Source organism: Tursiops truncatus, chromosome 15 (genome assembly GCF_011762595.2).
Source record: "Tursiops truncatus isolate mTurTru1 chromosome 15, mTurTru1.mat.Y, whole genome shotgun sequence".
NCBI lineage: Eukaryota > Metazoa > Chordata > Mammalia > Artiodactyla > Delphinidae > Tursiops > Tursiops truncatus.
In genome coordinates, this window is record NC_047048.1 from 58,771,245 (window position 1) to 58,796,928 (window position 25,684).

At 48.8% G+C, this 25,684-nt stretch overlaps 1 protein-coding gene across 1 annotated transcript in view; it reads left to right on the plus strand.

The window, feature by feature from the left end:
- Window positions 1-2,938: 2,938 nt before the first annotated feature.
- Window positions 2,939-25,684, plus strand: part of RSPO4 (R-spondin 4) — a 39,509-nt gene continuing 16,763 nt past the window's right edge. Inside the window, exon 1 of the mRNA XM_033840996.1 lies at window positions 2,939-3,017. Within this exon, the coding sequence (XP_033696887.1) occupies window positions 2,939-3,017 (79 nt within the window). The remainder of the gene's footprint in view (window positions 3,018-25,684) is intronic.

Sequence of the window (25,684 nt, forward strand, 5' to 3'; positions counted from 1 at the left end):
CCTGGCTATCCCACAGAGAAGGATCTGCTGGTCAGGAACACGCACTGTGAACATAACGCATTGCAGCCATTATACCCATCTTCATTTATTTGTGACGGTGTCCAGTGGTTCCTTAACTGATGGCCCCTGGCGTGTACACCTCCTATTCTGCCATCGGCACCACTGGTCTTGATGTCCTCCCTGTGTACCTATGTTGGGGGAAGGCGACTGGATGGCAGGCTGGGATTCCCAGACAGCCCTCTACAGCTACAGAGAACCCAAGACCCTCTGAGCAGCTCAAGGTTTGGTGGGGGCCTGAGTTCTGGCTCTTAGAACCCTGGAAATACCAAATTCTGAAAGGATTGGAAGGGCCCCTGGAGAACACAAAATCCCATCCATACCAATGAATGAATGGGGAAACTGAGGCCCTGAGAGAGAATAGGAGGTAGCTGACGTCCCACAATGAATGAAGGGATGAGTGAACATTCATTCATTCTTTTATTCATTCCACAGATATTTATTTAGCACTTTATGTGTCAGGCACAAGGATAAAACAGAAGATTCCTGCCCTCATGGAATTCACAAACAGGCAAATTACAAACAGGAACAGGCCTGGTGGTGCTCGGTACTATGGACAATAAAGCAGGACCAGGGGATAAAGGGCCCAGGCATCTATTTTGTCTGGAGTGATCAGGGAGGGCCCCTCAGAGGAGGTGACCTTGAGTGGAGACAGGCCCTAAGGATATGTGAGGAAGAATTTTCCAAGCAGAGGTAACAGCAAAAAGCCCTGCTGGGGACACATGGCAGAGTTTGAGAAGCAGAAGGCCGGGGGCGGGGGCGGGGGGGGGCGGTGTAGGTGGAGCAGAGGGAGTCAGGGGGAGAAGAGGCGAGAGGCTACAGGCTGCGGAGCTCTGTGGCTACTAAGTGGCCCCAGCCTCTGCCTGATTCCCATGCACCCTGCCCTGCCCCAGCCCTGCTCACCTGGGGGATGGCCTGCTCTGGACTCTGGAGACTTCAGGACCGGTGGTGGCTGGGTAGGGGCTGACTTTCAAACTTCTTAAAGTTTGAACTTCTAGGGTCATCTCATTTCTCCAAGTACCCAAATTCCATGTATAAGCTGGGAGACTCCTGCATCTGGAGAACTCATTCATTCATTCATTCTACAAACATGTTGCATACCTGCTCTGTGTCCAGCACGAGCTAGGCTCCAGGCATCCCAATATGACCTCATCTCTGGCCTTAAAGAGTTGACAGTTCAGAGGAAGGGACAGACAAATCCATAGTTACCACCTGCTGTGATACAAGCTGTAATAAAGAGATTGTGGGAGCCCAGAGGAGACACTGGACCTGGCCTGAGAATCAGGTAAGGCTTTCTGGATGAGGGGCTATTCAGGACTGGGTCCTGAATGAGTCAGTGGGGATGGGGATGGCATGTAGACCAACATCCCATGGAGAGGCCACTAATGAAAGGCTCAGAGGTGTGAGAGGTGTCTGTGAAATACTGCAAGGAGTTGAGATCTGGGATTAAGGGGGTGAAAGGTGGAGTAGAGGGAAAGACAGAGATCAAAGAAGTAAGAACAAGAGGGCTTTGTAGGGTCTGGTGGATGGGGACCATGCTGGGACACCTGGGTGCCCATCCCACCTCTGCCTTAGACTTGCTGGGCTGCCTGAGCTAGGCACCTCCAATCCCGAGGTCTCAGTAGCCCCATCTGTGGAATAGAGCCATTTTGGGGGGGTGGCTCTGACATTCCACCAAGACCCCTAGGATGTTGTTTGTCAGTATTCGTGGAGCCCTACAGAAGAAGAACAGCCAGGGCAGAGTTGCCTCACTCTCTGTGTTTCCCTCCCCCGACATGCCCTCAAATGTCTTCATTATACTGGGGGCCTTACTAAGGATGAGGACAAGGGGCTGGAGAAGGAGATGCCGGCATTTACCTTCCTTTTTTTTTTTTTTTAATCAAACTACACACACAGGATAAAGGAAGGATAATTGGTCAGCAAGAGACTGTCAAGAGTAAGTTCCTCTGTGCCCCAAGCAGTGGCTAAAAGGGTGGACACTGGACCCAGACAAACCACTGATCTGCTGTGTGGCCTTAGGCAAGTCACTTGGCCTCTCTGAGCTTCCCTTTGCTCCCCTGTAAAGTGGAGCTAATCAGAATAGAACCTCGCTGGGTTGTTTTGAAGATTATATCATGTGTAAAGTGCTTAGAACACCACCAAGCACGTAGGCCTCAAAGTGATAGGCAGTATTATTCTTACTCTTACTGTTTTTAGTGGGCAAGGTGGCCGGAGGCAGGAGTGCACCGTTTGTTGGGGAGAAGGAGGGATTTGGCTCTGAAAGCGTTAAAATTGTACCAGCTGCTCCCATCCTGTAGACAAGGCTGGAGGAAACACAGTTCAGGTCCTGGGCCCCTTCACTGGCTAATTTATCAGGTGCTGGTCACTTCGGGGCTTAGGAGAAAGAGGAAACAGAGAAAGCGGAAAAAGAAAATCCGAGGCGGAGAGTGGGGTGGAGGGAGATGCTGAGAGGAGGGGGTCACCTGGCGTCCGCGCGTCTGTACCTCTGTGTGTGGCGTGGAGGGCCGTACCTGTGTATGCCACGGGACAGTGCCGGGCGCGGGAACGACGCCAGAGCGCGCACGGCGTTACAGACCGACCTGGCCGGGCGACCCCCTCCAACCCCACCGCGCGCCTTCCCCAAGCTGGTTAATGCACCGCCCCCGCCTCGCTGGCTCCTCCCCGCCCGCCCCTCCCAGCCCCGCCGACGCCCTCTCTAGACCTGGAGGTCGGCCCCTGGGCTGACTGCAGGTCCCTGGCGGCGGGACCGACCCCGCACTCGCGGATGCTCCCGGCGCGCCCCGAGCAGCCCCCGCGCCCTCTGTGCCGCCGCCGCCGGTAGCCGCTGGGCCGTCGGGCCTCCCAGGGAGCCCCGCGCCCCCGCCCAGACCAGGCTGCCCAGATGCGGGCGCCACTCTGCCTGTTGCTGCTCGTCGCCCACGCCGTGGACATGCTCCCCCTGAACCGAAGGAAGAAGCAAGGTACGAGGGGCAGCCGGCAGGGTGGCCGGGAAGACGCCGCGGGATAGTCAGGGGGGTCGCCCTTGGGGCATCTGCCTGCTGCCCGACGCCCGGGGCTGTTAACTCTTCCAGACTGCTGTCAATCTCACTTTACAGATGGGGAAACTGAGGCCCCAGGGCACCCGTGGGGCAAGCTGGACCCAGAGGCTCTGCAGGGAGGGAAGGAGCTGCCAGGGCTCTCTCATTGCCCCCGCTCCCTATAATCACAGCATTGCTGGGCGAGGGGCGGGGGAGTGACTTTTGCAGAGACAGGAAGCCTCAGGTGGCAGGCTAGAGGTCGCAGGGCCTAGGGGACAGAGTTAGTGGCTCAGAAATCATCCCAAGCATGCATACTGAGCCAGGAGTGACATAAAGAGCCCTGAGCTGGGAGTCCAGATGCCCCCGTCTCAGCCCCATTACAGACCCTGATCCCCCACATCACTTTCAAGAAGCCAGTAATCTTTGGTGGGTTCCCCTCTGGTGAGGGCATGAGCTGCATGAGCTCAGAGAGACCTGAGTTTGAAGACATTTATTCTGGGATGACCTGGAAGACGTCCAGCCCCTCTAAGAGCCTCAGTTTTTCCATCTTGACCTCCTAGGGCCACTAGGAGGATGTACCAAGGTTCAGACCATAAATGTACCTGGGGCACAAAGCCAGGGGCCCCTTGCACTCTCACCTCGGGGGTCCTGTGCCACAGCCCCTCCCTGAAGGAGTCAAAACATCCTCAGGAGGTGGGTTTGAGGCTGTCCCTGCAGAGCCAGGGTTGGCAGAGCCTGGGGGACCGAGGAAGGTGATCAAGTTCCATACCTGAGCCGGCCGCCCTTTGGCCTCCGGATGGCAGTCTGAGAATCAACAGCCAGCCACTGTGCCCAGGGTTTTCTGCTCACGGAGGGAATCCCCACTACATCCTCATGACATAGGGCTTACCCCATTCTAAAATCCAGGTGCCAAGGCTCAGACAGGCTAAGTAACTTTGCCAAGTTGACCAGCAGGTGAATGAAGACCCTGTGTCTTCTTTCCTTGCAGTTCTGGTGTGAAGTCTGAGCTTGGCTACATGGGAAAGAGAATGAGAGTCTTCCCTCTGGGGGATTCTAGTCCACCTGAGTGAAAAAGCCCTAAATAGACACAGTTACTCCTGGAGTGAAACAGGAGGCAGAGAGAGGCTGTGGGAGAATTGGGGGTGGGATCGGGTGGGACAGAGAGACTGTGGCCTGAAGGACTTCAGCTCCAGGTGTGACTGGATGGAGGGATCCAGGGAGAGGAGAGGTGGGTGGGCTTCACATGAGCTGGGGGCCTTCTGGGACCTCATGGGGACACTGCTCTGTGAATGGCCCTTGTATAGTAGTTCCAGTCATGGGCTCTGGAGTCAGTCTGCCTTGTTCAAATCCCTGCTTCCCCAGTTACCAGCTGAGTGACCTTGGGGAAGTCACTTTGCCTCTCTGAGCCTCAGTTTACCCATCTGACGGTCTTTTAGAAGCTCTCTATGATCTTTCTCAGTTCTTAAAAAGACCAAAAAAATAGATTAAATAAAAACTATCTCCTCAGCGACTCCTCTTTAAAATAGGAATAATAATCTTCAGTATCCAACTCACAGGGCAGATGTGGGTAAGACTGAATGAGTTAGTGTGTATGTTACACGAGTAGCCAAGTACAAGTCATTCTCCTTTTCTGTCCATTGCGTCCTTTGCCTCTCATAACAGCCTAGTGGGGCTGGGGGGATGCTTATTTCCTAGACAAGGAAACTGAGATTCAGAGAGGAAAATTGATTTGTCCAGCGTTGCACAGAGGGTTAGTAGCAAAGCAGGCTTGAATCTCAATCCATCTGACATGACGCTGAGAAGATATCTCCTGAGCTGTGTTGGTCTTCTCTTCTCAGAGCCTCACTTTCCCCATCTGAAGAGGAGCCGGTTTAGAAGATCTTTAAGATGCTTTAAGATCTAAAGATGCTAAAGATCTTTAAGATCTTTAAGATGCTTCTCAGTCAGTTCTGAAAGACACACACACACAAAGAATAAAGAAAAAGAAAACTTTCAGTCCCTCCCCCCATCCCCAGTTGCTCAGTGAGGTCGGGCATGGCTGCGCCTTACATAGCCACCATTTGGTGAGGGGGCTATTGGCACCCCTTCCCACGGTAGGTGATCTCTTGCATCTGGGACACATGCATGTCCAGCGCAGCGTCTTCAGAAAGAGGCTTGTGGCTCCATTTATCAGTCAGGTGCAATGGAGATAGCCTTGGATTTCAGTCCAACCGCCAACCCCTTTGGGTAAGTGGATTCCGCACCACCACCTGCCCGCTGCCCACAGCCTTGGTTTCCCCATTGGCACTGGGGTGGAGGTGGAGGGGTAGCAGAAGGCTTCCTGTAGCATCTTCTGCAAGGTGGTCATAGGAGTCCTGGCCAAATAGGTATGAGAGATGCTGGCTTTAGCAGATTTCTTAACTGTGGGACTTATCAGAGGATTCATAGTGAAGAGGCTGAGGATAGAGAGTGGGACCTTTCCCAAACCAGTTACAGATTAGAGACCATTTTTCGTAAGACAGCTGCTTGGAAAATTGCACATGAGATCCCTGAGGGTCTTACCAGATTTGACATTCTGGTCTAACTTTGGCAGGAGAATGTGTTCTGAAGGCACCTAGGTATTGGCAGTGTCTTTTCTTTCCTTTCCTTTCCTTTTCTTTTCTTTTTTCTCCCTCCCTTCCCCCTTCCTTCCTTCCTTCCTTCCTTCCTTCCTTCCTTCCTCCCTTCCTTTCTCTCCCTCTCTTCCCCTTGTTCATTCAACAAGCATTACAGGGCAGACCGTGCGCCAGGCTCTGTGCTGGGAACTTTGGGAGTGCCAAGGTGAACAGACCTGGGGCCTGTCCTTGAGGAGCTGCCAGTGTGGAGGGATGCCCTTCCTTGGCCCTCTCCTACCTCCCCTGCGTGCCCGAGTTCTTGGCCCAGCCTTTGGCCTACTCTGCAAGGTCAAGAGGAACACTCGCTGGGCCCAGCAGCCACCCAGGCTGAGCTGTCACCCTCGGGGCCTGGTTCCCACAGACCCATGCTTCCTCAAGTTCCAGCATCACTGTTTTTTGATGAAACCTAATTTTTCTGTTTCCAAGACAAGAAAGACTAAAAGAAAAGGCTTGAGAACGGTTCTTGGATCTCAAGTGACTCTTACAAAACAACATGTTGATTAATTAAGTATAAATGAATCAGAACCAGATGAGTACGTTTCTCTTGAAACATGCTGGGGTGTCCCCGCAATAGGACAGTCGGGCAGGGTGAGGGGGCCCTGGTCTGTACTCCTACCTCAATACGGAGCTTCATTTAGGCAATGAGGAGAGGACAGGCCGTGACTGACTTTCCCAGCGTCCAGGGCCTTCTGGGGAGGGGGCTTGGTGGAAGCAACTGTCACCCACATTCACATGGTGCCTTTAGATCCTTCTAGACCTGAGGCAGCAAAGGGCAGAGGGAGGAGCTCTGAAATTCAGGGCCCTCTCCTTCCCCGGATGTGTGATTTGGGGCAGTCCACGTACCTTCTGCATTGGTTCCACGTCTGTGAAATGGGAACAGTTGTACCTACCTCTTTGGTGTTTGGGACGATTCACCACAGTCCCGGAGGGAAGGTGTCCAAAGGCATAGAGTAGGTGCTTCCTGAGGACTCAGCCACTTCCCCCTCCCATTTTACAGCAGAGCCGGATGCTCCCTGGGCTGGGGGAGGGGAGTTTCATGCAGGTTGAATCTCACCTCTGCCCTTCTCCCCTCTCTGAGCCTCTTTTTCTTTATCTGTAAAAGGACTGTGGCAGCGCCCACTCCAGAGTCCTGTTAGGGGGACTGAATATAATAATTCTCTGTAAACTGAAAAGCCCTATGCGGATGGCCAGGCCAGCAGCACCGTCCCCTGTACACAGACAGAGAAGCTGAGACACAGCAAGCAAGTACCTGAGGCAGGGGTGGCGATCGGGGACGACCCAGGTTTCTAGTCTCCAGGTCAGGGCCATGGCTGGGCCCAGAACAAGGTGTATCCCACAGACCACCCCACCCCTGCCCAGCCACCAGAGGAGACCCTTGAGGCCACTTGGGGCCAGCCACGTGCCGGGAGCTCTGCATGTGGGTTTCGACATCTGACTGACTATGGCGCTACCTGTGTTACACCTGTTTCCTAGACAAGGGGTCTGAGGCCCCAAAAGGGGCAGGGACCTGCCCAGGAACTCCCAGAAGCCGAGCTGGTACGTGGACCCAGAGTTTTGGAGGCTCCAAAGCCTGTGCATAGAAAAATAAATGAATTCTGCTAGAGACTTGCCAGCGGCTGCAAGGAGGAGGCATCTGAGAAGAGCCTATCAGAGGGCTGCAGAGGTGGCAGCAGCATAGGAGCTGGGGACTCTGGCAGGAGGAGGGGAGGGTCTGGCCGGATGGGAAGGGCCGAAGGGGCTGTGTGGCAGAGGGGGTGGAGGTCCGATGGCAGACAGGCCAGAGCCCAGCATCTCCTAGGGATGTCGGGAATGGATCCATCAGAAAAACTGACATGGACAGGATCCCTCAGTGCAGCCCAGAGAGGCTGGTCGGCGGCAGTCCTGGGCTCAGCTGAGGAATCTGACACTCAGAGGTGGGACGTTACTGGCTGAGGTGTCACAGGATAAGGGGACCTTCTTCCCTTTGTTCCCCTGCCTCCTCTAGTCCATCTGTCAGTCCACTGTCTCTTCAGCCATCTTTCCATCCTTTCATCTAGTGAAAAAACTGAAGCTCACGTCGATGCAGAGTTTTTCCATCAGCAGATGAGGGAGATGAATTTAGTAAGTGCAGCTAGCGTTTAGAATGCCGAAATGGAGTAGAATGGATAAAACAGAACAGAATGGTATAGAGTAGAATAAAATAGAGTGGGGTCGGCAAACTGTTTTTGCAAGAGGCCAGATAGTTACTCTTCTAGACTTCATGGGACATATTCTTCCTGTTTTGTTTTGTTTTTTCACAAGCCTTTAAAAATATTAAACCATTCTTAACCTACAGGCCATACAAAAAGAGGCCATAGCCCAAAGTTAGCCCATGGACCATGGTTTGCCAGCCCCCTTTTTAGAAGATATCAGAGTGCATTGCAAGTGTTAAGATTAATTATCATTTTGAGAAATGGGTTTCGGCTTACATATGTATGTGAATGTATGAGTGGATGCATGTGTGTGCATATGGATGTGGGTGTGTGTGAGTGTGTGAATGAGTGTGTGTGTACTCTGTGTACTGTGTGTGAACTGATGTAAAAATGTAATTTTTACCATTCCCCCAAAAGTGCGGAACTTTTGCCGAGCCCAATGCAGTGCTCCTGACAGCTCCGAGAGGCGGGTTCTAGGGGATCCCAGTATTGCAGATGGGGAGACGAAGGCCCCATGGGTCACACAGCCATAGGCGTGTGAACCCAGAGAGTCTGGCTCTGGAGCCCCAAACAGGACACCGAATTGCCTTTATAAGTGGCAACTGCCCTCGACACATTTTGCAAACCTCTGTTTCTTATGCTTGTTTCTAACGGCCCAGGACCTGGCAGCCACATCCTTCCCAAGGTGTTTTCTTTTCCCAAGGTAGATTTTAGCCCTAGGACCCATTGGGGGCCTAAATATCCCTCCTGCATTAGACACCCTCAAGCAGCCAGTGAGCGCCGGACATTGCATGTTCCTTTCTCATCGACCCTCCCCCAACACTGCCAGGTGGATGTGGTTGCCCCTCTTCCTTTACAGAAGAAGCAGGCTTGTCCAAGGTCACATAGCCAGTGTTCCTGATTCCAGAACCACAGGAGCAAATCCCGCCTACTATAGACTGCTCCAGAAAGTCCACCTAATGCTGCCATTCACCACCCGGTCATTTATATAGCACTTTATTGTTTGCAGAGCAGTTCAACTTTCATTTTCTCTCTGGAGTTCTGGAGAAGGTAGAATAATGGAATGTTAGGACTGAAAAGGCCAGTTGAGACCTTTGAGACCCACGCTTGTAAAAATGGAGCCGCAAGTGAGGAGGTACCTCACCCAGCATCCCCCAGCCAGGAGTGGAGGTGAGGATGCAGGAAAGCGAACGGGGGAGGTGAGGGTGGCCTTGGATAGGCAGAGGAAGGCAGCTTACTCCGGGGCCTGGAATCTGGTTTAGAGCTTCTCAGAGCCTCGGTTTCCCCTGTGTGACTTGGCCATACTCAGTCTGCTTTGCCTTTCTCCCAGGCCTAGAAGAAATGCTAGATGAGAGGATGGACCAAGAGGGCTTTCACAGCTTGAAGGCTGTCTGCAGAGGTTTCTTAATAACCAGAGGCCAGCCTGTGGTCCAGGAGCCTCGTAAGGGCCTCCAGAGTTACCTGAGTGCCACATGGGGTCTGTGGCCTGCCTGTGTGGTTCCATAAGAGGGACCTGGTGGAGGCCTGGGCCCCACACAGAATCACCATGGCCTGGAGGGCAGTCCTTCCATCAGAGCCTCAGGCTGTGGACACTGTCAGGACGTAGATCAGCCCCAGACCCTGTGGACACCCAGGAGCACACGCCTCACATATATATCCACACGCATATATGTTCCTAAAAACATTTATTTGTTTTTTTTAAAGTACTTAATTTTCACTGGCACCAAAGGTTTAGAAAAGTCTCTTTCTGATTTGGTTTTATGGTTGAGCATTTACTCTATGCCAGATGTTACCTGTGTTGTTTTATTTTATTTGTCAATGTCAGGTACTATGCATATAAACTGACTAAATTCTCCTAATAAACCTGTGATGTGGGTACTATTATCATCCCTGTTTTACATATGAGAAAACCGAGGCACAGAGGGGTTAAGTGACTTTCCCCAGGACACACAGCCAAGTTCAAATCCTTCCTAGTCCCAGAGCCAAGCTCCAACTACTGAGCTCAGTTGCCTCCCACCCTTATTTAGTCCTCACGTCAACTTGCGAAGGGACTGTTATTATCCACATTTTACAGAAGAGGAAACTGAATTAAGAAGAGAGGAGCATTAGTTGAAGTATGTGAAACTGCCATTTCTGTAGGTTGAAAACAGCCAGATATTAGCGATTTCATATGTTCCCAATAGCTTGGCAAGTAAGTTTGGCAAAGCCAGGATTTAAACCCAGACAATTGATTCCAAAGGTTGGGTGCATAGCCGTCCTGCCTGGCCTCCTCCCAATTCATCCAGGTGATAGCCCACGAGGTGATTTGATCCTTTTATTCTCCAGAGGCCCTCCAAGCATAGAGAGGGCAATCGACTTGCCAGGGTCACACAGCCAGGATGGGGAGAGGTTGGAATGTGCCCCCCAGGTCTCCATAGCCAGAACCTCCTTTTCTCAGCCCTGTGCAGTAGTCAGCGGCACTCGGGACACATGAGCCCTCAGCCCCACCCCTGGGGATTCCTCCAGGATCCCGAAGGGAATGGCTTGTTCCCATTGCCTGGGTGAAGCTCACTCATCTTGAGCACTGCTGCCTCAGGCTAGGCCACTACTGCCTGCCCCTGGGATGGTTTCTTGTAATGCCGTGTGACTCATAGAGCCCCTGCTCTGTGTCCCGTGGTGGGGACTCCTCTGTGCTGCTGTGGGTGGGGGGTTCTGTTTCAGCAGCTCAGAAGAAAGGCATTCTCAAGCCCGGGGGACCCAGACTACATAGGGAAACCACTCCCTTTCCCTGCAGCCTGACTGCAGTACCCACATCCGCAGGGGTGGAGACACCCAGAAAGGAATGTCACAACTGCCCTTCTGCAGCCTGCTCTGGTGTTGGCAGGCAGGCACAGCTGTCTCTAGCAAGTGCCAGATGAGCAGTGGGAGGCTGGCTGGCTGTCACGAAGGCCACGGCCTCTACTGCTCACCAGCTGAGTGACCTTGAGCAGGTCACCTCTCCCCTCTGGGCCTCAGTTGGCTAATTTGCAAAATGGGGCATGAAACGCATCCCTAGCACATAGTGAGTGCTCAGTTAGTGACTATGAAGAGTGTCCAGTGCCAGGCAGTGGGTGTGGGATTTGGGCTGTGACAAGCCTGGGCTCAGCTCCCAGCTCTGCTACTGCCGTGATTGGGTGAAAATATTTCCCTCCTGAATCTCATTGTTGTCTATCAATACAATGGGGACGATAATAGCATCTACATCATAGGATTGCCTTGAAGGTCAAAATTGTGCGTATAACCCACCTGGGAGACAGTAGATGCTAATGAATGGTGATCACAGTAATGCGTCATGGGAAGGTTGGCTCCTTCTAGCATCCAGGACATTCCAGCCTGATGTCAGACATGCCCCCGCCTGTGTCTGAAAGTCCTCTGTAGACCTAACTCTCCAAAAGAAGGTTATTTTGGGGAGCCCGGATTCAGAGGATAGGGAGGTCCTAGGTGCTCTGTGTCTATGGCACAGTGACTCACCCTCTCTGAGCCTCTGTTCACTCCTCTGTGAAAGGGAACCTCAGAGAACAGCAGTGAAGATGGAAGGATGTGTGTGTGTGCGTGTGTTGCTGGCACATTATAAATGTATAAATGATGTGATGGCTGTTTGCGGATGAGGCCATGATGGGGCCTGACATCCTGCCCTCTGCGCATATGGCAGGCTGGAAAAACCCGGTCAAATGCTGTCTTTCAGACCCGGTTTTCCTTCCTCCTCCCCTCTTGCCCCGCTTCTGACAGGCATCTGAGTCAATCAGACTTAATTCATAGCACATTATCAGCATTAGCCGAGCTGATAGTACTCTTGTATTATTTTATTTCTCTTTCCTTATTTTTTAAATGGTTACACATTGACAATTTTTAATTTTACTCAAAATTTATTTCACTTATTTAAAATTTTTTCATTTTTATTTTATTTAAACATTTTAATTTTATTTTTAAAGTTTTAATTTTTATTAATTTTAATGTAGTTTATTTAAATTTACTTTAAAATGTATTTTTATTTTATTCTTACATTTTATTTTTCTAAGTTTTTTATTTTATCATTTAGTTTTAATACGCCATTTTATTTTAAATTTTTTATTAATTTTAGTTTTGCTTGTTTGTTTGCGGTACGCGGGCCTCTCACTGTTGTGGCCTCTTCCGTTGCGGAGCACAGGCCCCGGACGCGCAGGCTCAGCGGCCATGGCTCACGGGCCCAGCCGCTCCGCGGCATGTGGGATCTTCCCGGACCGGGGCACGAACCCGTGTCCCCTGCATCGACAGGCGGACTCTCAACCACTGCGCCACCAGGGAAGCCCAATTTCAGTTATTTTTTATTTTAAATCTTTTAATTTTACTTTTTGGGTTTTTTTTATTTTAAAATTTTTATTGTATTTTTATGTGCCCACTTTTTTAATTGGGTTTCCTGGATTTTTCTTGTCAGTTTATAGGACTTCTTTGTATTACCTACATATTAGTCCGCTGTTGGTTTTGACATGGAAGATACGTTTCTTCAATCTGATACCCAGCTGCTAACTTTGTATGTCCTTTGGAGAACAGAAATTGTTACTTATAATACTGTTCATGTGATCAATCCCTTGAAGGTTTTTTAGGTAGGAGGGCATTGTTTCTGCCGTATGTTCTGAGCTTTTTGATTTTACAGAAAATCCTCATAAGATGGTCTCATGAGAAGGGTGTGAGCCCCCGATTCTGTATCCCTGAGCGGATCACCCTTCCCGCAAGTGATTCTTCCCTGACAAGTGTTGACAGTCCTGATGCAGTAGCCCTCAGCCCTTCCTGAGTACATTCCTGGAACTCAAATTCAAGTGACGCTTCTCTGTCCACCCTCATTCCTGGATGTCCCCTGAGTCATCGCATTTCAGCCAGCACATGTCTGCTGAACACTTGCTGTCAGCTGGCCCCTGTCCTTGGGAGCCCCAGACTGATGAAGGTGGCAGTCCCAATAGAGTGAATAGCAGAGGTGTCAGCTGGAGACCCCCGCCCCTGGGACAGGGGACGTTGGCTTGACGTCCTCCCTGAGAGCAGAGCATCCTCGCAGTGGCTGCCGTTCTCCCAGGGCTGCTTTGGCTGAATAGCTTCAGTTTGTAGACCATCTTATTCCCCTGCATCAATAACCCTCCCTCCAACCACCTCCCCCATTAAAAGAAAAAGAAAAAACAGAGCACTCAGGACATTTCTGGGTAACAGACTTTATTAAAGGTCTGGGGATGCTGCTAAGGGCTCCATGGTTTCAGACTTAAGACCACTGGGTTGTTCCTGCAGCCTCCCCTCTTCTCCTGTCTGATCCTGCGCACAGCTCGGGGCCCCTCTTTGGCCCTGGAGACGTATGACTTTCAGTGGCACCTCTCTGCCTTTGGAGAGCCACTGGGCATTAGGCAGCAGGGAGCGGCTGAGAGGCCATCAGGGAGGCATGGCTCCCAGCAGTTAGGAGCTAGGACTCTGGTTTGCATCCCGCCTGACTCTTCACTGTGGGTTCCTGGGTCAACCACTAACCCTAACCTTAACATCTCTGAGCCTTAGTTTTCTCATCCATGAAAATGTGCAAATGTAGCCCAGCTTTTCAGGGCTGCGATGGGTTTGCAGTGATTTAACACAGGACCTGGTAGCTCAGGATCCTGCATGCTGCAGACGGCATCAGCCTGGCTCTGCCCATCTGCAGACCTGGTCCCTCAGAGGATCTACAGGAGCTCACAGAGACCAGCACCTCTGGCTGTGGCTGCTCACCTTGGTTCCAGCCCTTAATCCTGGTTTAACTGGCAAGAAGGATTATGGTTCCCATTTTGCACAAGAGGAAACTGGGATCCACTGACAGTGGTTGTAGAATTTCCAGGCCCTGCAAGCCTAGGTCCCTCCAGCTGGCTGGGTTTCGGTGTGGTGGAGACAGTGCCCCAGGACCACGAGAGGTTTCCAAGGTAGAACCCCACCACATACTGTGCCTGTGTCCCCTTCTTCCATTCAGCTCCTCCCTACTGGCATCACACCATTTCTGGAGCACCTACTATGTGCCGGGTGATTTTTGTGTGCATTAGTTACCCACAACCTTCGAAGATAGGACCCGTTTTACAGAAGAGGAAAGTAGAATCCAGGTAGGTGAAGCCACTTGCCCAGGTTTCCACAGCCCCCATCCAGTCTGGGTTGGAAGCCAAGCTGGGGCTCCGAAATCAGAGCTGTTTTTCACTGTGCTGGGAATTGGTGAGCAGAACCCAGGGCAGAGCATAAGGACAAAGTTGGCTCCCATTTGATGTCCTTGGCATATGAGCTGGGCACAGAGCCAGGGGCTCTGCAGGTTATTACCTCCCTTTATCCTCCGGGCACCCCTTCGATAGCATCACTCTCATTTTGCAGCTGAAGTGTGAGGCTCAGAGAGGTGAAAGGGACTTCCCAGAGTCAAGGTGGCAGAGCTGGGATTCATACCCAAATGTGTGTGACCTGGACTCCCGCCTGCGCAGCACTGCCTCCCTCCCATCTCCCATTTCCTGGGCAGTTGGTCTGGGGACCTGGCCCGGGCAGATGCCACTGTGACTCACCACTTATTCTCACCTTCGAGAATGACTTAGGGAACCATCCAGACAGGGCCTCGGGTTTCAGTCCAGCTTGGGGGCGGCGGTATACAGCTGGTTTAGGGAGCCACTGAACAGCAAGGCGGCTTAAAGCAACCAGAGGGAACCTTGAATGAGACCTTGTTCTGGTGGCCTGCGAAAGTCGAGAGGCCACAGCAGGTCAAAGAGGCACAACCCGAGCCAGTGGCAGGGAGGAGCAGAAGTGATTCAGGCATCTCTGGAGGAGCTGCGGGGCAGACACAGTCATGGGATTCTTGGGTTAGGTCCCCTGATTGCTGAGGACGGGTAGCTGAGGTCTGCTCACACCAGCTACCTGCTGCACCATGGGCTAGGCCACTTACCTTTTAATTCTCATAATATCCCACAAGCAAGACTTGTCCATCTGCTGCTCACAGCCAGCAGCCTGGTCCAGACCCCCTAGGTGGTCACAGGCCTCTGCCCTGGGCTCCCAGCTCCTGCCCCCTACTGTTCATTGTGCTCAGCCCCAGAGGGAGCTTTCAAGATGGCAGACACTCCTTGGCCTGCACCACGCAGGGCCTTCCCATCTTGCTTCCAGGAAAACCCAGCGCCGTCCACACTCCTTCTGAGCCTACCACCCAGGTCTGGGCTGATCTGCCTTTCCGACCAGTCCCTGTGCTCTGGCCTCACTGCTCTCTTGCATGCTAAACCCCTGGACCTTTGTACCTGCTGGTCCCTCTGCCGAGAACGCTTTCCTCATATGTCTCAGCGAGTCCTGTCTTGTGGCCGGGACCCTCCTCTCCTCTCCTCACTCTGTTTACTGTCATTCACTCACTGTCACTATCTCAAATGACCTCTCTCTCTCCTTTAGGATGCAAACTCCCTGAGGGGAAGGGCTGTCTTGTCCACTGATGTATCCCCAATGCCTACAACAGTTCTTGGCACATAGTAGGCCCTCGAGCACATTTGTGAAAGGAACAAGCTTTCCAGTGAGTGGATGATTGCCTCTATCTTACATATGAGCAAACCGAGGTTCAATAACGGGCCCAGGGAGTGAAGTGCGGAGCTGGGATTTGAAGGTGGGGTTGTCTGATCCCAAGCCTTAGGTTCCCACCTCCACTCTTTATGCCTCACTGCTGAGCAAGACTGACTGGGAGCCTCATCTGTTGTGGGGAAGGGGTGATGATAATGTGTCACCTGGAACAGCAAGAGCCCAGCCATCCTCAGTCCCAAAGCAGGTGCAGCAGTGGGTATAGCAGGCCTGGCCACCCCAGTCAGAGGCCAGGGACCAGGCTGTTCACAAGGCCAGACAGGGAGAGCCAGCTGGCTGGAGATAAAAAGCCAAAGGCACCCATCCAGAGACCGGGGTTCCAGCCCTGCCTTCCAGTGACGCACTGTGTGGCTCTGAACAAGTGCCTGCCCCTCTCTGAGCCTCAGGGCACCATTTGTAAAATACTACTACTATCCGTATACTACAGAGTTCAAACTTTAATAGACACTGCCCAAATCCTTTATGAAAGTGAGCACTGGATGTTGTCAGTCTTTTAGTTTGCCTTTCTGGTAGGTCACAAGTAATATTTTGTTCTTATTCTAAACATCATTTTGAAAATTATTAGTGCAATATAATAGCTCTTCCTGAGGTTACTGGTCCATTTGTCTTTCTTTTTTGAATTACTTGTAATATTTTTGCCCATTTCACAACCTTGTGTTGTTGCTGTTTTTCTTCTTCTTGATTTCTAAGAGCTCTTTGTATATTAAGGATGGTAATCCTTGGCCTTCTTTTGTGAGGCATAATGATCAGAGTGGACATGTAACAGAGGATCACAAACATGACATTTGCTTTTTTTCTCTCTCTCTCTAATTCTGTTATATCTCTAAAACCCAATCCTTAATAACTTTGGGTAGATCTCAGAGTTTCTGGTATTAAAAAGCTCAGTTTGGTGCTAAATTTTTAAAAACACAGGTCTAATTCAACGCTGTCTCCTTCCCCATCAGTGACTTGGCTCCTGACTCCACTGATCTGCCCTGTGGGGAGATGTGTCGTCCTCCCTCCGTTCTTCCCCTGTGTGCTGGGGAGCAGAAGAGGGATGGGGACAGGGACAGCTGTGTCTTACTTCTCTGGTGCTGCTGTGGCCTCACAAGTCCCAGCAGTGAGAAAACTCAGGGCCGCATCACCAGTGAGCACAAGGAAGCGGTTGTGTCTAAAGGTTCCTATGCCGCCTCCCTCCACACCCTCCGTGTGTGGCAGGTGCCCTACCTGTGGCACGGCTGTGACTTATTAGGGGAGGAGCATGGCCTCGACCTCTTCGCATATTCCCAGCTCCCTCACTACCCCATGGTACCCCTACAGCACCTTTGGGTTAGAAATTTTGGATCAAGTTCAACAGCCTCCTTCAGTGTCCACGTGATCTGGACAGAGAATTGGCCAAATGGTGGCAGCGCAGGCTTCTGAGAGACTGACCCCTCCCCTTCTGCATCTCTCATTCACTCTCCCCCCTCCCCCAATAGACGTGGGAAGGATCAGCAAGTGTGTGTTCAGTCAGGGGATGAAATGCCCATTTCCATGTCTTATCGGGTTCCCTCCAAACTGTGAGTGCTTCTCTTGCCACCCCACCTGGGTTTAGGGAATTGGGGAAATGCCGTGCCCCGCCGCAGCCCCTGCTAGACAATCCTTCCTGGATCCTCTTCAGACATCGGTTTACACCAGCTGGTAGGCAGTGGAGGGGGAGAGGATGGAGGGTGCAGAGATATCTGGCCTCCCCCTTGCTAAGTTCTGAAGGGGGTGTCTGTCTCCAATTCCATACTCACGAGGCAGCTTTCTTTAGAACACAGTGGTAAGGGGAGGGGAGGACTCAGACTTTGTTTCCACCCTTAGTCACAGGTTTTGGAGCAGCAAGATACATCTTGTTCCTTCGTTCACCCAATGGACATTTACAGAGCACCCAGTGTACCCCGGCACTGTGCATGGCACTGGGAGGCGTGGGTGAACGAGACAAGGTGCCTGGGAAATTTCCCTTCCTGATCTAGTATCGTTTTGCTCATCTTTCTAAAAAGTTTCCACAGGTCTGTGATTTGTCTTTTAACTTTGTCCAATAAATCAAATAAAAGAAAAAAGTTTTTGTTTCTTGTTTTCACTGGAGTCTAGACAAGGGCCTGGTATATTGTAGGCATTCAAGAAACACCTACTGAATGGATGGATGGATGGGTGGATGGATGGCTATTGGGCCCTTAGAAACGCTGAGTTTAACCATCCACTTGACAGATGGAGAAACTGAGGCCCAAAGACAGGGAGGGACTTGGCTAAGGACCCACAGAACTGGGATAAGAGTCCATATCTTGTGCTCTCTCCCTTCTACAAGGTTTTGAGAGGGGGAGGGAGCCTGTGGGGAGAGACCAGACCCAGAATAGGGTCCCTAAAGATGTTCACCCCATGTCTGGAGGTCCAAACTGGATTCCCAACTCTTTGTCACCGCTCGGAACCTCCAGTTACCCCGGGTGCTGGATGACAGGGGCTGGGGCTGTCCCTGGAACACCGAGAGGGTCCAGTGCTGAGGCCCAGCCCCATTCCCTGATACTCACTGGCGGCAGAGCCCCAGGTTTTCTCTGCACTGGGAGCTGATGGTATATCCAAAGCTTCCTTAGGGCTTAATTGTAAGAGGCAATGAGGGTGTTTTCATGGGACATATTCTAGGGGCTAGGTTCTCCGCAGTACTTAATAATATCTACCAGTTACTAAGACTCCCTGGCTTTAAATCCCAGCTTGCCACTATGTGATCCTTAGCAAATTACTTACCTTCTCTGTGCCTTAACTTCCTTGTCTGTAAGAGGAGATAATAATACCTCGTAGGGTTGTTGCAACAGAGTCTGGCCTTGTAAGAGCTCCACACTGCTCACAGCCACCCCATTGTCGTGCACCTACCATCTGCCAAACCCTGTTCTGAGCATGTCAGACACACCAACATACTGAACCTTCTCAGCAATGCATGAGGACAATGATTATGCCCATTTTACAGATGGGAAAACTGAGGCTTACTTTGTGATTTAGACCCAGGCTGTCTGCTTGCAGAGGCTGACTTAACTGCTACACCATGCTGTACTGCCTCTCCTGCCATTGGTGCTGAGGGACTTCGGGGTCTGAAAGTCTTTAGAGATTATCCATGCCCTTAGGGGATGCCCCCTGAAGTGAGCAGACGAAACCAAGAGGACTGGCTTGAGATCCTCCCCCTCACCCTATGCAAGCCTCAGCCAAAGCAGCTCAACTCTTAGCTGCCCTATTAATCGAGCTCCCAGATCACATCCTATCTTGGGAAAAAGAAAGCTTCCTTGGCTGAAAAAAGTTGGAAAGTCCTCTGTCAAGACCAATCCCTTGTTTTTCTGCTGGGGAAACTGAGGCTGCCAAGGTCACACAGTGAGCCTGGGTCCCAGCTGAGACAGGAAGCACAGTCCTGGCTCCTAGCCCCGAGCTCTGTTCATTGCGGGTCTTCAGCATGGTGGGGTGAGGGGGTCATTTGTGGAGCAAACTGCGAGACCTGGTACCTCTCAGTCGCGTGCATGTTAGGAATCATGTGCTCTCAGTTCCTCTTAGGAAGTTCCCCCACCTTCCCTGGAATCCTGGCACTCATCCTCCCCACGGCTCGTGGGGGGCTCCTGGACTGGATTAGTGGGCACCATCCCCCCTACCCCCGGCCTGTGGCATCAGGTCTCCAGATTGGCTGGACATGTCCCACCAGGTCCTGACTGCTGCAGCATCCTCCCACGCAGCCGAAGCTGAAGCTTTCACAGCCTCCCAAAGAGCCACAGGAGGCCTCCACAGCCACAAAGCGCCCGGGAACCGTGAACTCCCCACAGAGGGAAAGGGAATTAGCAGCTAGTGTTTCCTGTCCCCAGTACTGCCAGGTGCTTTATACACAGCTCTTGGGGCACTTTACAGCACCCAAGGCAGGTTCAGAGAGAATCAGAGAAGCAAGAGACCTGTCCAACGCCACACGGCCAGACAGCCCCACCATAGGCAAAGCCAAAACCTGTCTGAGTCCACTCCCCAGCCCACAAGTTCTCACTGAGCACCCACTGTGTACCAGGTACCAGTGCTACAGACATGAACAAGTCAGAAACACCTGCCTCAGAGAGATTTCGTGTGTGTGTGTGTGTGTGTGTGTGTGTGTGTGTGTGGTGTAGCAGGGTCTCTTGAGCACCTACTGTGTGCCAGGCACTGTTTTGAGCATAATGCATTTTTTCTGCAAAATAGCCCTGTAAAAGTCACTAGAAGAAGAAACTGAGGCACAGAGTATTTCTGCAACTTGTTCAAGGTCACTCACACAGCAAACCTATTCTTCTAACACAAAAAGAAAAGGAACTGTCCTCTCCGTATTTTTTCAGAAGAATAGCAACTGCACGTACCCAACACTTCATGACAGTTTTACATGTAGGACAATTGCAAGACAATTCCTTATGCAATTTCACATACCTGACACTTTCACACGCAAGAGAGTTTTGTGACAATTCCACAGACAGATGGATTTTGCGACAGGTTCGCACTCCGGGCAGATTCGTGACAATTCTGTTCATGGATAATGGCGTGCCGAGCTCTGGGGGCGTGGATGCCGGGGAAGCCAGCTGGGGGGTGTGACTGCCTCCCCTGGTCCTGGTCTCAGCCGCTGCTCCTACCCGCCCCTTCACCCACCATGGAGCTTGCCGAATGATGAGGAATCCAGTAACAGTTCTTTTTTTTTTTTTTGAATTTTATTTTATTTATTTTTTTATACAGCAGGTTTTTATTAGTCACCAATTTTATACACATCAGTGTATACATGTCACTCCCAATCGCCCAGTTCATCACACCACCACCACCAACCCCCCGCGGCTTTCCCCCCTTGGTATTCATACGTTTGTTCTCTACATCCGTGTCTCAATTTCTGCTCTGCAAACCGGTTCATCTGTACCATTTTTATAGGTTCCACATACATGCGTTAATATACGGTACTTGTTTTTCTCTTTCTGACTTACTTCACTCTGTATGGCAGTCTCTAGATCCATCCACATCTCAACAAATGACCCAATTTCGTTCCTTTTTATGGCTGAGTAATATTCCACTCTATATATGTACCACATCTTCTTTATCCATTCGTCTGTTGATGGGCATTTAGGTTGCTTCCATGACGTGGCTATTGTAAATGGTGCTGCAATGAACATTGGGGTGCATGTGTCTTTTTGAATTGTGGTTTTCTCTGGGTATATGCCCAGTAGTGGGATTGCTAGGTCATATGGTAGTTCTACTTTTAGTTTTTTAAGGAACCTCCATACTGTTCTCCATAGTGGCTGTATCAGTTTACATTCTCACCAACAGTGCAAGAGGGCTCCCTTTTCTCCACACCCTCTCCAGCGTTTGTTGTTTGTAGATTTTCTGATGAAGCCCATTCTAACTGGTGTGATGTGGTACCTCATTGTAGTTTTGATTTGCATTTTTCTACTAATTAGTGTTGTTGAGCAGCTTTTCATGTGCTTCTTAGCCATCTGTATGTCTTCTTTGGAGAAATGTCTACTTAGGTCTTCTGCCCATTTTTGGATTGGGTTGTTTGTTTTTTTAATATTGAGCTGCATGAGCTGTTTATATTTTGGAGATTAATCCTTTGTCTGTTGATTCGTTTGCAAATATTTTCTCCCATTCTGAGGGTTGTCTTTTCGTCTTGTTTATGGTTTCCTTTGCTATGCAAAAGCTTTGAAGTTTCATTAGGTCCCATTTGTTTATTTTTGTTTTTATTTCCATTACTCTAGGAGGTGGATCAAAAAAGATCTTGCTGTGATTTATGTCAAAGAGTGTTCTTCCTATGTTTTCCTCTAAGAGTTTTATAGTGTCCGGTCTTACATTTAGGTCTCGAATCCATTTTGAGCTTATTTTTGTGCATGGTGTTAGGGAGTGTTCTAATTTCATTCTTTTACATGTACCTGTCCAGTTTTCCCAGCACCACTTGTTGAAGAGACTGTCTTTTCTCCATTGTATATCTTTGCCTCCTTTGTCATAGATTAGTTGACCATAGGTGCGTGGGTTTACCTCTGGGCTTTCTATCTTGTTCCATTGATCTATATTTCTGTTTTTGTGCTAGTACCATATTGCCTTGATTACTGTAGCTTTGTAGTGTAGTCTGAAGTCAGGGAGTCTGATTCCTCCAGCTCCGATTTTTTTGCTCAAGACTGCTTTGGCTTTTCAGGATCTTTTGTGTCTCCATACAAATTTTAAGATGATTTGTTCTAGTTCTTTAAAAACTGCCATTGGTAATTTGATAGGGGTTGCATTGAATCTGTAGATTGCTTTGGGTACTATAGTCATTCTCACAATATTGATTCTTCCAATCCAAGAACATGGTATATCTCTCTATCTGTTGGTATCATCTTTAATTTCTTTCGTCAGTGTCTTATAGTTTTCTGCAAACAGGTCTTTCGTCTCCCTAGTTAGATTTATTCCTAGGTAGTTTATTCTTTTTGTTGCAATGGTAAATGGGAGTGTTTCTTTAATTTCTCTTTCAGATTTTTCATCATTAGTGTATAGGAATGCCAGAGATTTCTGTGCATTAACTTTGTATCCTGCAACTTTACCAAATTCATTGATTAGCTCCAGTAGTTTTCTGGTGGCATCTTTAGGATTCTCTATGTATAGTATCATGTAATCTGCAAACAGTGACAGTTTTACTTGTTCTTTTCCAACTTGTATTCCTTTTATTTCTTTTTCTTCTCTGATTGCTGTGGCTAGGACTTCCAAAACTATGTTGAATAATAGCAGTGAGAGTGGATATCCTTGTCTTGCTCCTGATCTTAGAGGAAATGCTTTCTTCAGCTTTTCACAATTGAGAATGATGTTTTCTGTGGGTTTGTCATATATGGCCTTTGTTATGTTGAGGTAGGTTCCCTCTGTGCCCACTTTCTGCAGAGTTTTTATCATAAATGGGTGTTGAATTTTGTCAAAAGCTTTTTCTGCATCTATTGAGATGATCACATGGTTTTTATTCTTCAATTTGTTAATATGGTGTATCACATTGATTGATTTGCGTACATTGAAGAATCCTTGCATCCCTGGGATAAATCCCACTTGATCATGGTGTATGATCCTTTTCATGTGTTGTTGGATTCTGTGTGCTAGTATTTTGTTGAGGATTTTTGCATCTATATTCATCAGTGATATTGGTCTGTAATTTTCTTTTTTTGTAGTATCTTAGTCTGGTTTTGGTATCAGGGTGATGGTGACCTCATAGAATGAGTTTGGGAGTGTTCCTTCCTCCACAATTTTTTGGAAGAGTTTGAGAAGGATGGGTGTTAGCTCTTCTCTAAATGTTTTATAGAATTTACCTGTGAAGCCATCTGGTCCTGGACTTTTGTTTGTTGGAAGATTTTTATTCACAGTTTCAATTTCATTACTTGTGATTGGTATGTTCATATTTTCTATTTCTTCTTGGTTCAGTTTTGGAAGGTTATACCTTTCTAAGAATTTGTCCATTTCTTCCAGGTTGTCCGTTTTATTGGCATAGAGTTGCTGGTAGTAGTCTCTTAGGATGCTTTGTATTTCTGCGGTGTCTGTTTTACCTTCTCCTTTTTCATTTCTAATTTTATTGATTTGAGTCCTCTCCCTCTTTTTCTTGATGAGTCTTGCTAATGGTTTATCGATTTTGTGTATCTTCTCAAAGAACCAGCTTTTAGTTTTATTGATCTTTGATATTTTCTCTTTTTCTATTTCATTTATTTCTGCTCTGATCTTTATGATTTCTTTCCTTCTGCTAACTTTGGGTTTTGTTTGTTCTTCTTCCTCTAGTTCCTTTAGGTGTAAGGTGAGATTGTTTATTTGGGATTTTTCTTGTTTCTTGATGTAGGCTTGTATAGCTATAAACTTCCCTCTTAGAACTGCTTTTGCTGCGTCCCATAGGTTTTGGATTGTCGTGTTTTCATTGTCATTTTTCTCTAGGTATTTTTTGATTTCCTCTTTGATTTCTTCAGTGATCTCTTGGTTATTTACTAACGTAGTGTTTAGCCTCCATGTGTTTCTGTTTTTTACATTTTTTCCCCTGAAATTCATTTCTAATCTCATAGTGTTGTGGTCAGAAAAGATGCTTGATATGATTTCAATTTTCTTAAATTTACTGAGGCTTGATTTGTGACCCAAGATGTGATCTATCCTGGAGAATGTTCCCTGCGCACTTGAGAAGAAAGTGTAATCTGCTGTTTTTGGATGGAATGTCCTATAAATATCAATTAAATCTATCTGGTCTATTGTGTCATTTAAAGCTCTGTTTCCTTATTTATTTTCATTTTGGATGATATGTCCATTGGTGTAAGTGAGGTGTTAAAAGTCCCCCACTATTGTTGTGTTACTGTTGATTTCCTCTTTTACAGCTGTTAGCAGTTGCCTTATGTATTGAGGTGCTCCTATGTTGGGTGCGTATATATTTTAATTGTTATATCTTCTTCTTGGATTGATCCTTTGATCATTATATAGTGTCCTTCCTTGTTTCTTGTAACATTCTTTAATTTAAAGTCTATTTTATCTGATATGAGTATTGCTACTCTAGCTTTCTTTTGATTTCCATTTACATGGAATATCTTTTTCCATTCCCTCACTTTCAGTCTGTATGTGTCCCTAGGTCTGAAGTGGGTCTCTTGTAGACAGCATATATATGGGTCTTGTTTTTGCATCCATTCAGCTAGCCTGTGTCTTTTGGTTGGAGCATTTACTCCATTCATGTTTAAGGTAATTATCGATATGTATGTTCCTATGACCATTTTCTTAATTGTTTTGGGTTTGTTTTTGTAGGTCCTTTTCTTCTGTTGAGTTTCCCACTTAGAGAAGTTCCTTTAGCATTTGTGTAGAGCTGGTTTGGTGGTGCTGAATTCTCTTAGGTTTTGCTTGTCTGTAAAGCTTTTGATTTCTCCATCAAATCTGAATGAGATCCTTGCTGGGTAGAATAATCTTGGTTGTAGGTTCTTCCCTTTCATCACTTTAAGTATATCGTGCCACTCCCTTCTGGCTTGTAGAGTCTCTGCTGAGAAATCAGCTGTTAACCTTATGGGAGTTCCCTTGTATGTTATTTGTCGTTTTTCCCTTGCTGCTTCCAATAATTTTTCTTCTTCTTTAATTTTGCCAATTTGATTACTATGTGTCTCGGTGTGTTTCTCCTTGGGTTTATCCTGTATGGGACTCGCTGCGCTTCCTGGACTTGGGTGGCTATTTCCTTTCCCATGTTAGGGAAGTTTTCGACTATAATCTCTTCAAACATTTTCTCTGGTCCTTTCTCTCTCTCTTCTCCTTCTGGGACCCCTATAATGTGAATGTGTTGCATTTAATGTTTTCCCAGAGGTCTCTTAGGCTGTCTTCATTTCTTTACATTCTTTTTTCTTTATTTTGTTCTGCAGCAGTGAATTCCACCATTCTGTCTTCCAGGTCACTTATCCGTTCTTCTGCCTCAGTTATTCTACTATTGATTCCTTCCAGTGTAGTTTTCATTTCAGTTATTGTATTGTTCATCTCTGTTTGTTCTTTAATTCTTCTAGGTCTTTGTTAAACATTTCTTGCATCTTCTCGATCTTTGCCTCCATTCTTTTTCCGAGGTCCTGGATCATCTTCACTATCATTATTCTGAATTCTTTTTCTGGAAGGTTGCCTATTTCCACTTCATTTAGTTGTTTTTCTGGGGCTTTATCTTGTTCCTTCATCTGGTACGTAGCCCTCTGCCTTTTCATCTTGTCTGTCTTTCTGTGAATGTGGTTTTTGTTCCACAGGCTGCAGGATTGTAGTTCTTCTTGCTTCTGCTGTCTGCCAACAATTCTTTTTTTTAAGCAGCGGTGATTTTCTGAAGGTCTCTGGCAGCTGCTCTGGGCTGCTCAGGGCCCCCAGTGCTCCCATCAGGAACACAAGCGTGACCTCCCTTAATGAATAGCTAATGAAGGCAGACCATATCTTGTGGATCCAGGGTGGGTCGTTAAGGGTTAAGGAAGCAGATATTTGGGTTGATGCGGGGAGGTATTCCAGGCACAAGCAGCCCGCTCTGGACTGTCCACCCTCCCCCGCCTAGCAGGAGGGCTGGGCAGCGGTAGCACAGCCAAGGCCTTCTCCATGCTTCAACCTCCAGGCACTAGAATCCTTTTGGCATGGGTCTCATCTGTCCGCACACACCTGCCACTGTCTCAGAGACACACACATGCTCAGGGCACACGAACCCAGCCCCTCTTCTTCTTGCCATGCTGGGCTTGGCAGGGACTGTCCTCAACTTGGGCCACTTGGGAAAATGCCCCTCCTATGA